Genomic DNA, 15890 nt, shown 5'->3' with positions numbered 1-15890 from the left:
TATAAATTAAGTAAGTGGAACGGAATGATTTTTTATGGAATGATAATGCATTGATAAAATTGATTATTCGAAAGTCGAGTGAAAGGGATGTGATACGCTTTAGCTTTAACGATTAAAATTCAAAATAAAATGAATATTATTGTTTTCTTAAATTATTGCATCAGATTTGCGTTAATATATAAAATATAAAGCTGAATATTTTGTTCCTTTAAATGTGCTAATCTTAGACGATTTAAAAAAATAATATTATTGAGAAAGATTAGAACAGAGGACTGTATAATACTACACTGACCCACCCAGGGTGGAGCAATGTTTATTGCGAGATATATCGCGTTTAGTTTTAAATATAACTACGTTATGGGAATTTAGTTATAGGTACGTTAGGTATATATATTATGACTATATAAGATAGTATACCCAATGACATGATGGAACAATTCAGATATACAATAGGTTTTGAGAAACTATAGTCCATTTCACGAGTTGAACTCCTAGGGCACAAAACACTAGCACCTCATTGGTCGATGCGCGCGGCTAGAGACAAGCGAGACGAATCAGGCATGTCAGACGATCCTAAGAAATTATTTACCCAATCAAGGTCACGCGTATTAACCAATGATCGCTCAAGGGCAACATCGTTTGGGAACTCGTTTTGAGGAATGGACGTTAATTGACTATTCTAATATAATTAACGAACTCCCGTTAAAGATTTTAGCCACGGCTTATAATATGTAGTCCTCATGTACACTCCTGGTAAGTAAGGAGCTGCACATTTTATACCATGGGATACTGTACCGACTAATTGCCATTTACCATCATCGCGCTGCAGCACTAAGGGACCACCACTGTCGCCCTGGAAGAAATAATTACATTACATTAGCAGCCTGTAATTTTCCCACTGCTGGGCTAAGGCCTCCTCTCATCTTTGAGGAGAAGGTTTGTAGCATATTCCACCACGCTGCTCCAATGCGGGTTTGTGGAATACACATGTGGCAGAATTTCGTTGAAATTAGACACATGCAGGTTTCCTCACGATGTTTTCCTTCACCGCCGAGCACGAGATGAATTATAAACACAAATTAAGCACATGAAAATTCCGTGGTGCCTGCCCGGCTTGAACTCGCAATAATCGGTTAAGATGCACGCGTTCTACGTGGAAGAAATCATAACACCCATACAATATATGCCAAGTTTCAAGATTGGTTGGATTGGTTCAAAACCAGACAAGCATTAATGAGTTATCATACCGTCAGTGGAAAGGTCAAGAGTTCAAATGGTACTTTTGGGTACTGCGAATGTCTCATGACGTCATTGACAATATTATTAATTTTTGTTTAAAATTCATCTCGTGATCGGTGTTAACGAAAACATCGTAAGGATGAGTATTTGTCTGATTCAATTAGTATCGAGGAGAACTTCGCCCAGCAGTGGGATATATAGAGGCTTTGAGAAATCAAACATTACTCACTTCACAAGAATCTCTCTGACCATTAGCGTAACCAGCACAGATGAACGAATTAAGAATCTTCTTAGCGTGGCCTGCTGCGTGGAACATCTCCTGGCAAGCGCTGTTGTCGATCACGGGAACCTGACGAAGCATAATATTTATATAACCTGCTAATTGTACGCGCGTGAGAAGTTCTACTTCTTCGGCATCATTACGTAATAGTGTTTTTATTGCATGAAAATGATTAATTACAATAAAATAATAATATAAGTACAATTTATATTCGTAATAAACATTGTGAAATAAGATAACACGTGAAGTTGACTACTTCGAACTTCATCTTGTGCACGCATCATTCTCATTATTTTTTCATAAAAAACAATATAATGAGTTCACTTTTATGGTTTATTTGATTAAGGGACTTTCATTCATAAAGTTTACCTAGTAATATTAATAATTAACTATGTCTAAGATGAATATAATTATTAAGTCAAAATATGCTTTGAATTTGAAAAAGTTACATAAACATTGTCATTTATTTTATGGCGTCATGTTGCAGTATTAAATTGAATGTAAATATGGGTTCGGAACTGGTTCGTGATTAAGATTCTACCGAGAACCGATAAGAAACTCGATTAGAACATGTTATGATATCGCATTAGTGACTTAACAAGCATCTGTAGATGTATGCATTATTTATTACTTAAGTAAGTTGTTACCACCATTCATAGACAGTGGAGCAGTAAGAAATATTAAAGATTCCTTACACCACCAATGAATCACTAACCTTGGGAACTATGTTATGTTCTTTATACCTTTAATGACACTGGCTCACTGACTCTTCACACCAGAACATGACAATAGTAAGTATTTCTGTTTGGCGGTAGAATATTTGACGACTGGGTGGTAAGTATCCTAGCTTACCAAGTCATTATATCGGTATAAAGTCCTTGTGATTTTTCTAATTGATCAATGGAACAGGTACCTGAACTTCTTGTAGAATTGAAGGCACTACTCCATTGTACGTAAGACGACCCCAACCAGTGACGGTTCCGACTCGTCCCGTGAAATCTGTGTCGTCCTGAGGCATGCAGATCGGTACTGAAAAGTTAAAATAAATAAAATACAATACAATTATATTTTACTTATGTTATCTATAATATTATAATTGGGAATTCTTTATGTCTATCTGTTATGTTTTCATGGCCAAAATCATAAAACCGAATTTGATGTAGTTAACCCCAAGGCTAGAGGTTATTTTTTGGTAATATAACCTCGACAACCAACTCCTGAAACGAGCTAAGCTGCAGGCGACAACTAGTTTTAAATATATATCATTACAAAATTTTTGTAATGTATGTTTTAACTTATAATTAAACATAAAAATGGAATAATTAGATAATTTTTAATTTAAAAATTTGATTATAAACCAAAATCAAAATATTCTTTATTCAAGTAAAAAAAGCAATTTTGAAGCGTCATATTAGTGTTGAATTAAAAGTATAGATACCACCGTTTCGGAAAGGTAGATCAGACCGAGAACAACCGGCAAAAAATCAGTAGTTACCTATGTGAGCATCGAATTGCACGGGTGTGTCCAGCTCCAAGAGGGCGAGATCGTTTTCAAACGTCGCGGCATCGTACTGTCGATGCACGATCACACGCCGCACGTTCTTGGCGACCGGTCTCCGAGGCTCAGCGTCCTTTGACAAATCATTCTCACCGAACACTGCTATCAGGGATGCTAGGAATCTGTAACGATATTTTGGACGAGATTATTATCGATTCTATTGTGATTATATACTTATCTAATCTAATATTATGTTTTTAATTAATCATTTGTCAAGTCGTATGGTCAGTTTTATAATCGAGTGCTGAGTTGTAGGTCTTTTCTAATGATTTACTTGGTTGTAGGGCTTTGTGCAAGTACGTTTGGGTAGGTACCACTAATTCATCAAATATTCTACCGGCAAACAGTAATTCTTAATATCATTGTATTCCGGTTTGAAGGATGAGTTAACTGTCAAAAGAGACATAGTATCTTAGTTCCCATGGTTTGGTGATGTAAAGAATCGTTAAAATTTCTTATGGCGCTAATGTCTATTGCCAATGGTGACCAAATGGCCATTCTGCCATAGTACATATAAAAAATATACAATAATCAGTTATTAAAAATTCAAACAATTCTATTTTATAAAATATTTCCGGTGTACAACTGACCCAGGCTGACAATGAGCAGCGGTTGTTACGAATCTGTTGGTGATCAGGACACCACCACATTTGTTCTTGACGACGAGACCCATCCACGTTGACTCTTTGACTAAAACTTGCCAAGGCCACTCGCCAAATTTAGCGTCCTTGCCACCGACTATTCGACCTGATTTCATCATTGGACGAACTCCACATACTGAAAAAAAAATGTAACTAATTATTTTGACTTGAGACTTTGTCATTGGTGGGTATTATGTGTTTGTTTTAATAAGATTGCCAGACTGTTATTTAATTTTTCTAGAAAACGTGAATCTTAACCAAAGATTGCGGATTCACATCCGGGGAAACCCACTGAACTTTCATTTGTGTGTTTATAATTTATCACGTGCTCAGTTCTGTTACCAAATAATTTCGTGAGGCGAACTGCACGTGCCAAATGAAATTGATTACTATGTGTATCCATTAAACCGCATTGGAGCACCGTGAAGTTAACTACAAATCTTCTCCTCAAAAGAAGAAAAGATCTTAGCCTACCTGTGGGACATTTACAGTGTTCCTTTATATTATTTAAGGTTGTTACTTACAATTCTTATTATTATAGTCAATGACCTCAGGTTGTTCCGTTGTTATCTCATCTTGCTCTGTTACCGTCGTAGTAACGGTGGTCGTGGTGACTTTTTTTGTCGGCTTCGATTTCTTTGTGGTGGTCACCTGAAAGTAAAAGAAAAACATATTTAAGTTACAATATTGCCCAAAAATGACACCCTGCTGCTGAAGTCATCAATTTAGTATTATGAACTTACAGGTTTTTTTGTCGTTGTAGTTGGTGGGGCGGTTGTTGTTGTTGTGGTTGTTGTAGTCGTGGTAGTTCTCTTAGAAGGTGTTGTTTGTTTGACTGGTTTTTTAGTCGTTTTTACCGGTTTCTTTGTTGTGGTTGTAATTCTAGCAGGTTTTCTCGTAGTTGTAACTGGTTTTCGAGTCGGGACAGTTTTCTTTGGAGGCTTAACTGTAGTTGTTTTATCACGTACAATTGTCGTGTTTGGCTTTTTGTCAAGAATAACTATGTCATGTAGCTCCTGGAAGGTACCCTGGAGGCTGCCTACAATTTTGTTTACGAATAGATTCATTTTATCATTTAACTTGTCATCATCTTGCCAGGTTGGCGTTGAGAAGTCCATGTCATCCAATTCATTATCAGATATAGACACGCTTGTGTTGAAAATGTTTGAATTAGTTCCATTGGAGTTCAGCATTGGATTTCTAACTGGTGGGAAATTTATAAAGTTATCAGGAGACGTTTGCATTTCTGTTTTCGTAGTGGTCGTTGAATGATATTCTGTGTAGGAATCATAGCTAGGAGTGCTTGATGTTGAAGATGGCCCAGTTGCTGAAATTCTAATTGGATAAGGTGTGGTTACAGGTGATGGCTTTGGTGTTATAACAACTGTTGGTGAAGATGGCCTTTCATAAGATGTTTGTGGTTTTGGTTTTTCAGTACTTTGAGGTGGTTTTCCCATATAAATGTTATTCGTGGATTCAATATGGTTATTTACCGTTATTTGACTCACGGGTTTCTTGAATGGTTCTTGAGAAATTTCTACGAATTGTGTCTCTTCTCCAGATGTTCCTATATTGGGATTATTTAATACGATGACTGTTGGTGTTACACTTGAGAAGGAGTCAGCGGCGTCATAAGTTGATAAGAAATTTGAAGGAGTAGTTGCTGGTCTTTTCAAAGGCTTTGATGATACGAAGTTTGATGACGAAGTAACCGGTCTTTTTAATGGCTTTGATCCCGTGACGTAACTTGTAGAGGGCGGTATTCTGGTAGTTGTAGTAGGTTTAGACGTAGTAGTTGAGCTTACATAACTAAATGTTGTAATAGATTCACCGAATTCATCTGGGTTAGTGGGATATCGATTAAATGCGTCTATATCTTGGCTAGTTGATTGACTAGGTTTAGGTGATGAATAATATGGTTTGATAGGTCTATCATCTTGAGGTATGCTATTTGGTGTTGTATAAATATTACCGTAAGAAGGTTTTTTCGTTGACACAGGTTTTTTATTTAAATAGGTAACATGTGGTGTACTGCTGGGATATGTTGATGGTTTGAGTGTAACATAGTGTCCAGTAGTTATGTAATAGTTAGGAAAACTACTACTGTATGATATGGGGGCTACTGTAGATGGAGCTGGTGAAGATTTGGTTTCCATAACATCTAAAGTGGATGGAGAACTTACATCATCTTTCATACTAGGAGTACTCTCGTTGAGCATTTGTATAATACTATTTATAGATGAGAGTTCCGGCATTTTTTGTGTATCTTTTGTAATAGTAGATACAATCACATAGTTTTCTGTTGTAGGATGTTTTGTCGTTGTTTTATTTGCTGGCTTTGGTTTAAATACAGGTTTGTATATCGGTCGATGTGTTGATACAATAATTGAAGGAGAATGAACTGATGTAGAAGTTGGCGGAACTGTTGGCTTAGTTTGCATTGAAGATATTTGAATATTAAAATCTGATGGTCTTACAACATCGTTAACTTCTGTACCATTCTTATGTAGAAGTATAGTATCAGCAACGACGTGATTTATCGTGCTGTGTGTGTATACATCTTCTGGTTTAATATAGAAACTGTTATCTTTAGGCGGAGTACTTAAGAGAGTATTTGTAATTTGATTGAAACCTTCAGATATGATTTCTGCTTGGTGACTTTCAGTACTGAGATCTTGCTCAGTCTTCATTGTAGATGTAGACACTGGATTTGTACTTGGTCTGTATCCGGGTGTGATTACTGGTTTGAAACTATTATGCCAAGCACTCAATTGCTCACCATCATAATCATCAGTCTCCGTTTCAGGGTCAGGGTAATCTAGGTAACTGGTCATAACGACACCGGGGCCTTTTGGTAAATGCGATTGGCTATCTGAACGTAGCTGACAGCATGCTCCGAAGAGAAATCCATCCATGCACGCACCAACGACCTCTCCGCCTCTTTGCACGCATTCATGATTAAACATGCATATTGTATTGCCTCTGTTATATTTTGCCGCTCGGCTTGCTTTGCAATACGATGGTGTTATCTTATATCCTCCGAATAGTTTACGGCCATCTGAAAAATAATGAAGATATTAAGTCAAGAAAAATTATGTATTTGGAATATTTATGAAATTTATAGAGCTAATTATCATTGATTTGCAGTTGATCAATCTCACGAATGTTTATTATAAATAAAGAACAGTAGCAAAAGTAACAATTATCGAAGTCAAAATATAATTTATTCAAGTAGAATGGAGTATGAGTAGAGTCCTAGAGGAAGAGACAATCACTCTTGAATCGTCATTATTGAATGCAAATTTGAAGTAAAGTCATCACTAGTATGAAACTCTAAGGAGACGTTAGTATATAATATATATGTCATCGTAAAATTATAAGGACGGATTATAATAAATATAGACAGATAGTAAACTGGAGAAGAATTTGTAAACGGGGTATTATATTTAAAATTAATTTATTGATTAGAATTACCAATGACAGATCCAATAATACATGAAATATTTACATTTAATGGTTTATATATTAAATGCATTTTACTCATTAGTAATTACAGCTTACTATGATATCTTTTATGAATATCAATAGCTAGTATATTACAATAAAAAACGAGTGATATACAGTTGTATAATTTTTTTTTTTTATTTTTGTCTTTCATTTTTGCTGAGAGGACAGAGATTATTTCGCCAATGTCACGTGCGATGAGAGAAGACGCGATGGAGATTGAACGGTGCGGTCGAGATAACCGACTTAATTTAATTTTGAAGGCATAATAGTAGTAGACTCTTTTTTAAACCCATAACCTAAACAGTTGCATAACATGTGTGACATTTGAGATGTCATTGGTTAGTACTATCTGACGATAAACTGTAGCGCGCGCTCATTGGTCAAATCAAATAACGCACGCTTCAGTGGCTACCCGTTACAAACTTCCGTCCCTTTTCACGAAATCTCTCTCATAGTTTGCAGGAAAGCAGATAATTTATGTTACACATAAAAAAATAAACGTTCAGTAAATCAAAAAGTACAAATCAAGTAACTGAACACGAAACAAAGTTAAGATTATAAATAATATATGCTCAAAAAAGTTTTCAGGTAAGAATAATTTCACTTTTGAAAGTAAAAACATAGTATTATACAGGATGTCCAGATCTTTACTATCTTTTGCAACGTCGTCATAAGATTTTGAGTAAGATTAACTTATGTACATGTATACTTTATACAGACTCGATATCTTAATTTAAAAAAAAATTGTAAAATTGCCAATTTTATTAGAAAACTAACATCGTTTCGAAAGTTAATTTTATAAAATGATTTGAACCAATTGCTCTCGCCATATATATGAATTAATCCATAATATATACATTGGTGAAACTATATTAACGGCATTAGAAAGTGTCGTACGTGACTTAAATGAAATAGAAAAAACATAAAATTATATGTAATTTACTATATTTCTCGTTTATTTTCAAACGCTTGACATTATGTCGGGTAAATTTCTACTATTTTCCGCGGCTTCCACGTGTGGTTGGGGGGAGGGGGGCAGTTATTATGTACCCTATGTTTTTTCTGTATGATGATTAGTTGAGTTGTTAAGATAACGAACAAACAGTCTTATTTATATTAGTAAGGATGTTTTAAATGAGCCTTAAAAGAAACAGTGTAATTGACATATAGTTACACTAATATATAGCCACACGGCATCAGACATCATAACTTCCAAGGTTGGTCGTATTGGCGATGGAAGGAATAGTTCATATTAATTATAGGACCAATGTCCAATGTGGTGATCATTTTCCATCACCAATACACCATAATTGTTATACAGTTATTGACGAATTTCAAAAATGGAATGAAATAATAGAGCACAATGTTGTGCTGCAAACACAGGTTCTCCTTCTATTACCTCACATTCAGATTGGGTAGACAATAAAACAGAACCAGTTTTAACGCCCAGGACATCAGGCTTTTTGTAACACGGGATTGTACTCTCAAGAAGATTTAAACTTTGGTCTGTTATGGAAAATATCCTTATTGAAAAACCGAATAAACTTAATAAAAACCCGAGGTATGGCCCTAATCATTACATAAACGAGTCATTAAAATTATGTATTTCAAATGAAAAATAATCCAATCACTTATATAAATATGAAAAAAAAAAATCTCTTTAGGAATTTTGAAGTACAGAATTGTAGTGACTAACGTAAGTCTGAACCTAGCATCAATTGGTTAACAAACCGAAAATCCATTAGACCTTTTTTATCGTGACCAATAAAAATCATTGGAAAGTGTTCCAAATAACTCATTGGATTCCATTACAATACTATTGGTATTCAGAGCGTCGTATCCTGTTCCGGAAATATTATAACTACATACATCATTACATACATAATATTCACTAGATGTTACACGCGACTTCGTGGATTCTAATCGGATTCTTTTCAAAATTTAGCGATTTTTAGGTAACTCAGGTAATATTTATTTTAGTAAATGAATTGGGTTTAATGGAATTATCCTTCGTTATAAGTAATGAAACGTCGAGAACTGACTTTTCATGATACGCGATTTTGATACTTTTATCATTTAAATGTCATAATTTCTATAGTCAATATCGCTTACCACTTTTTGACAGTTCACGATTGCTAAGATAAGTTTCGAGTTCGTTCCGTATGCATGATTCGAGTTCTACGAAATTACTCCTATGACTTCATAATTACGTTAAGGTAAATTTTAAATTTGTCAAAATTGCCGTCTGCAGTCGCAAAATTAACTACCCTTATATTCAGTATATTTGTCGCCCGTGCGCTCGGTGGCAGGACGAGATTGTGGCCTACGTAGAAAGGGACTGGATGACCTGAGCCAAAAACTGAAATAAATGGAATTCTTTGGAGGTGGCTTTTACCCTGAGCGGATCCACAAATTAAAATGGTTCAATTTACTAAATTTGTTGGTCACGATTTATGTTTGTGGAATAAAGCTATTTTATTATTATTATTATTATAGTCACTTTATTTTTACTTCCAAAGTTCCGAGCAGCTTCGTCAATGTTCAAAATGTCATTATTTAGATAATCTATACTGAATTTCATAGATATTTCAAGATCTCGACCAATGATGTCGCGTCAATTCACTGTTTATGTTATTTGTTTGTTTTTACTCTTCGAGTTGTTGAAATAGGCTGTGTGTATAGTTCCCACTCTACCGCTATGTTAAATTACATTGCGATCGTTGAAAAGGTTTTATAGTCGTGATGTCATAACAAACGGGCATTACTGATGCACTTTAGAGTAGATTTAAATCAACTACAAGATCTTTTTCAACCGTCAGAATGATTAATAAATAAAAATAAAAATTTCAAACAATGTGAATTAGAAATTTCTAATACACGAAAGAGATTCATTCCACTTTCAATTGAGGTAATGTTATATTCATTACATCTCCCGTAATAAAAACAGAAAACGCATTTTTGCATAAAACGAACATTTATATCCCATGTGAACGCGACCTTACCTACTCTTGTATGTGCAGTGACACTTCTTGTTGCTTTATTTCTAGGTCACGGTCGAAAACTGTTTTAAGGTTACCATAGACTAGAAAAACTTAGAAGCGCCAATTAAATTTCTTATACTTTTTTGTGTTCGTGAATTTATTTATTACAAAGATATAATTAAACGTATTCCGTTAAATATGTTGATATACTTTTTTACATTAGTAAATTAAATATTTAAGTAATGTGAATAGTTTGTGTTGCTAATTCATGTCGCGTTAGACGGTTAAGATAAACGTATTATTTTATATTATTAATATATATATTTTCAAAATAATGATCTTTTATTCAGCTGTAGAAAATTTAAATACTCTTATATATTTCTTAAATTTCTATCAATATACATTACTTGCAATATATTAATTTATACTAATATTATAAATGAGAGAGTAACTCTGTCGGTCTGTCTTATAAGCTTTCGCGACTTTCACTAAGCCGAATTCGATAAAGAAATTTGTTATGAAGAGTGAGCTTGAACCCCAAGGAAGGACATACCTTTTTGTACCTAAACCATACGAACAATCCCCCCCCCCAACGCAGGCAAAGACGCGGGTGAAATTTATTGATAAATAAATTTAAGCTTGTACTTTTTATTGTACTAGATATAGTTTAAATAAAATATTTTTTTTTATTTATTTTGACTCGTGATCACAAAACATGTCAATTAGAATAATTATTAAAAATATTACATATATAAATAACCTGTTAATGATAATTAAAGATTGAATGAATATATCAAATCAAAATTTACTTTATTCAAGTAGGCTTTTACAAGCACTTTTGAATCGTTATTTAACAAACTATATTAAGTGAAGCTACTACCGGTTCGAAATGTAGATTCTACCGAGAAGAACCGCCAAGAAACTCAGTAGTTACTTTAACATTTAAAAATACAGTCATGTTAGTTAAATACATATATGTATCTAATATATCCTGCCTGGAAGTCAAAAAGTATGCTTTATATCGTAGACAGATAGACTGTTAAATGAAATTCCAAGGAAAGGTATCTTAGAACATGACATATATTAATAATTACACTGTTTCACTCACACAGAAATGACAATAATAATAATGACCTCATGACGTTATTACAGTCACGGAGGTCGATCGCAAAGGAATTTTTGTACATGTGTCCGCGTAAACACAGATGGACTCTCTATTACCTCAATGTATAGTCCGATGGAACGGTAATTTGAGACGATCTTAGAGGGATCAGGCGTAAGGTAGCTGATATGCCGTCCAAGAAGCGGTTGTATAGCTCTAACAACTTCTTAACTCTATGGAATCGGTTGTCAAGTAACACAGCCACTAGACCAAGAAGGTACCCACCAAAAAAACAAAATGGATGTCGAATGAATACGTACCAAGATGAGCTGGTATAAAGTCAATGAGGTATCATGATTTTCCATATCGTTCGAAATATTGTTCCAAATTTTATTAGACAAAATCAAATTCAAAATAATTCGTAATTCCAGAGGATTTTATTAAACAATAAATGTGAAACTATAATCGGTTCAGTAGTAATTTGGTGGTAGGGCTTTCTGCAAGCTCGTCTGGGTAGGTACCACCCACTCATCAGATATTCTACCGCCAAATAGCAGTGCTCAGTATTGTTGTGTTTCGGTTTGAAGGGTGAGTGAGCCAGTGTAACTACAGGCACAAGGGACGTAACGTCTTAGTTCCCAAGGTTGGTGGCGCATTGGCGATGTAAGGAATGGTTAATATTTCTTACAACGCCATTATCTATGGGCGGTGGTGACCACTTACCATCACTGGCCCATATGGTCGTCCGCCAACCAAGGCCATAAAAAAATGTGGATTCTACCGAGAAGAACCAGCGAGAACCGTAGTTCAGTGGGTAGTATAATCATATATCTTAAAACCTTCTTCGAAACGCTCTGCATCTTCTAGTATAAGTTTAATGGATATTGGTTCAGTAGGTTTCTCAGTTAGGCAAAACAAAACGCCTCCACATTGAGTAGTACATATTTATAAAACAATAACGTCTTCACACGTAACACGTTACTCAAACGATTCAACAATTTCATGCGGAACCAAAAACGAAAAGTACTTTCACTCGATGACGTCACATCCGCATTCGTTGTGGATTTTAACGTTTTACCGCAAAACGATTCCAAACGGCCCGTGAAAGTGACCACCGGCATTGAGTCGTTAGAAAATTAATCACGAAGTTTATTTTGAAAGTGCAATTTATGAATACAATTATAATTACGATTATTTGATATACATAGTTTAGTTTAAACCACCTCTTAAATGGCTTAGTTTTTATTTTATGTTATAGGGCGCAAACGAGCAGGAGGCTCACCTGATGGAAAGTGACTACCACCGCCCATGGACATCTGCAACACAGTGGGGCTTGCAGGGCGTTGCCGGCCTTTAAGGAATGAGTACGCTCTTTTCTTAAAGGTTCTCAAGTCGTATCGGTTCGGAAAATACCGCCGGGGAAAGCTGGTTCCACAGAGTGGTTGCGCGAGGCAGAAAATGACTTAAAAATCGCACTGTAGTGGATTTTCGGATATTTAGGTGGAAATAAGTTAAAGCACTCTATCTTTTATATTATTTAACTTTCTGATTGGAAATAAATAGTTTTATTTATTTATAAGTAGCTATACTTTTCGGCGTGGATTTTTGTTTTGTTTAATATTGATAGAGTAACAGACAGACGGACAGAGTTATTTGCGCATTTATATAGGACTACTAACAAAGGTTACAATGATGCACACTTGATACATTCATAAAACTAAAGCTTATGGCACTTTTAGGTAAAGGTAGTTAAGGACAACACAATCATTTAAAAAGGTTTCTTACATATTACAACAGGATCTCAGAAAACGTTCAAAAATGTTCAGTTGTAAGATTTAAAAGAATCGTTAATGTTATTGTATGAATACAATAATTATAAAAAAAAAAAACATTTAAAAAAATGCCGCTGAGTTTCTTTCGCCGGTTCTCAGGTCCGAGGTTAATTTCCGAACCGGTGACTGAGATTTTTGACTATGAATTTATAACATCAAAGTATTACGTCATTAATTAAAATTGATTTGCTTATTTATAACATTAATTATATGGATTAGTGTTCAGATTGGCAAACAGCCGGAGTAAGTTAAAGTAAAGTGGTCACAGCCACCCATGACCATTAAATAAATATAATAAATAAATATTGGACAACATCACATACATTACTCTGATCCCAATGTAAGTAGCTAACGCACTTGTGTTATGGAAAATCAGAAGTAACGACGGTACAACAAACACCCAGACCCAAGACAACATAGAAAATTAATGAACTTTTTCTACATCGACTCGGCCGGGAATCGAACCCGGGACCTCAGAGTAGCGTACCAATGAAAACCGATGTACACACTACTCGACCACGGAGGTCGTCAACCATTGACATTGACATCGACAACGTGCTATCAACTTTAGAAACTAAGATTATATTGCATGTAGTTACACTGGCTCACTCACTATTCCAACACCTTTTAGTGTATTGCTGTTTAGCGGTCGAATGAAGGTAGCATGCCTTGCATCATCGTTTAACAGATATATCTGAAGTAGAACCACTCCTCATACCGAATTGAAATTTTAAATTCAGAGGGCAATTCCGATAAAAATTCATTTTTATTGGAAACATGACCTGATCTGACCCATAACTCTTCAACGGTCGATAACATAAGACATATCATATATATGACTTTTGTTATTTTCTGAATGTCATTCATGTGAAAACTGCTGAAATTATCGGTATGGGACTATGATTTATTGATTCATTAACGATTCTATGATTCATTGACGCGGAAAGCCCAAAGAGTTGAAAAGTAATCTAACAGCCTGTTAATGTCCCAATGTTGGGCAAACGCATCTCCCTTTTGATGAGAATGTCAGCTCAACACGCTGCGCCAATATGGATTAGTGGGCACGTGTGACAGATTCTCATCCACCACGTGCATTGCACGATACTTTCCTTCATCACCGATCACGAGATAATTTATTTGTGCTTAAATATTGTAACAACTGAGCCATCGCGGCTCGTTTTTTATATACAAATTATATATTTACATCTTGATTACGGAAATGAAGAAGCTAAAAGAAATGGTACCATTGAATTGACTCCACAATGGCCTACTAACCTTTATTTACAACGATTAATAACCCAATCTCGAGTAAAAACTCTTGTCTTTGTTTGTTCACGGTAATTTTTCCACTCATAAAAGTTAAGTTCCCACTACACAATGGTGACAGTAAGTATATAGCAGAGATATCTTCAGTGCGATTAGCATATTTTCTTAGTTTAAAACAATTTTCTTCAATCTACTGAGATGCGTAACCGTAATGCGTTTAATTGTTCCATTTTTAAATCGTAAAATTATTAGGTATGTATGTTTTTGAAATTGATATGTAGTTTTTTTTTTCTTAGTATTTAGTGTTAGTGTCAATTCGAAAATATATATTTTTATTTTATTTTATTATCATTGAAGGTGTTTAGTGTCTTTTTTAAATGTCGTGGTTATTTACAAGCAGTGCCGAGTTCAATCTTAGTGCCGCGTCGTACAAAAAATGCGGCCCCATTTTCCAAATATTGCATATTAAATATATAAAATTACTTATACTTAGTATATTTAAGTAGTATGGCATTATTTAGGTTACAATTACTAGGTTTACAAACTTGCTTGTAAAAAAATATATGCAAAAGCAATGCTTATTGCTTCGCGAAAGTAAGTCCATATATCAACAAAAACAATGAAGCGTATTTAATTTTGTAGGATGTATGTTTTCAGATCTGAGGTTCATTAATAGTGTTAATGAAAAAAAAAAAAACGAAAGTAGAACGTGCTAAAAGGTTTAATGCGTTCTAATTATAATATTTATCGAACAACCATTCTAAAAATTTAGAAATTAAACCGTTTCTATTTTTTAAGCAAACGAGAGAGTCTGTGGTTTAAATTTGCACTTAATGGAAAACGTGGCATTGTTCCTCGGAATTTGACCTGCAACACTATTGTGAAATATGTATCCTTGCGACAGTGTTATATGCCTATAGACTGGAGTTGACAATTCACTACCAGGTGGGTAATTTAACCTACGTTACTACCTACAATTAAAAAAAAACTGATTAAAAAACAGAAGTCAAAACAAATAAAAAAAAAAAAATCGAATTCCTTATTCATAAATAAAAATGGCACTGATGGCAGAGGTCTACGACTAGTACTATGTCTAGGACGTGAATCTCCTACTAAATTTTCAGATGCTCAATTTTTGATCATAATTCATCTCGCTTTCGTTGCAGGAAAATATCACGAGGACACCCGCATGTGTCTAATTAATTGCAATTAAATTCCACACGTGTATCCAACCATCCGCATTGGAGCAACTTGGAATAACTCCGAGTCTTCTTACAGGAAGAGGAATTCTTAGCTCAGCAATTGCATATTAAAGGCCGTATATCACTATAGTATAAAACGAAGTCACTTCCCGCTGTCTTTCTGTCCGTGTATGTTTAGATCTTTAAAACTACGCAACGGATTTTGATGCGGTTTTTTTTAATAGATAGAGTGATTCAAGAGAAAAGTTTATATGTATAATACATGCATAATACAGTGGAGGA

General features: G+C 34.7%; 1 protein-coding gene across 1 annotated transcript in view; it reads right to left on the bottom strand.

The window, feature by feature from the left end:
- Positions 1 to 642: 642 nt before the first annotated feature.
- Positions 643 to 15890, bottom strand: part of Flz (filzig) — a 29193-nt gene continuing 13945 nt past the window's right edge. The window contains exons 2-8 of the mRNA XM_026627994.2: positions 4462 to 6776; positions 4243 to 4369; positions 3668 to 3854; positions 3015 to 3199; positions 2433 to 2548; positions 1469 to 1588; positions 643 to 853 (exon numbers count right to left, since the gene is read on the bottom strand). Of these exons, the coding sequence (XP_026483779.2) occupies positions 689 to 853; positions 1469 to 1588; positions 2433 to 2548; positions 3015 to 3199; positions 3668 to 3854; positions 4243 to 4369; positions 4462 to 6776 (3215 nt within the window). The 3' untranslated portion in view covers positions 643 to 688. The remainder of the gene's footprint in view (positions 854 to 1468; positions 1589 to 2432; positions 2549 to 3014; positions 3200 to 3667; positions 3855 to 4242; positions 4370 to 4461; positions 6777 to 15890) is intronic.

This window comes from Vanessa tameamea, chromosome 28, assembly GCF_037043105.1.
Source record: "Vanessa tameamea isolate UH-Manoa-2023 chromosome 28, ilVanTame1 primary haplotype, whole genome shotgun sequence".
NCBI lineage: Eukaryota > Metazoa > Arthropoda > Insecta > Lepidoptera > Nymphalidae > Vanessa > Vanessa tameamea.
Note: the sequence above shows the minus strand (reverse complement) of the source record. Positions and strands in the feature narration are given on the sequence as shown.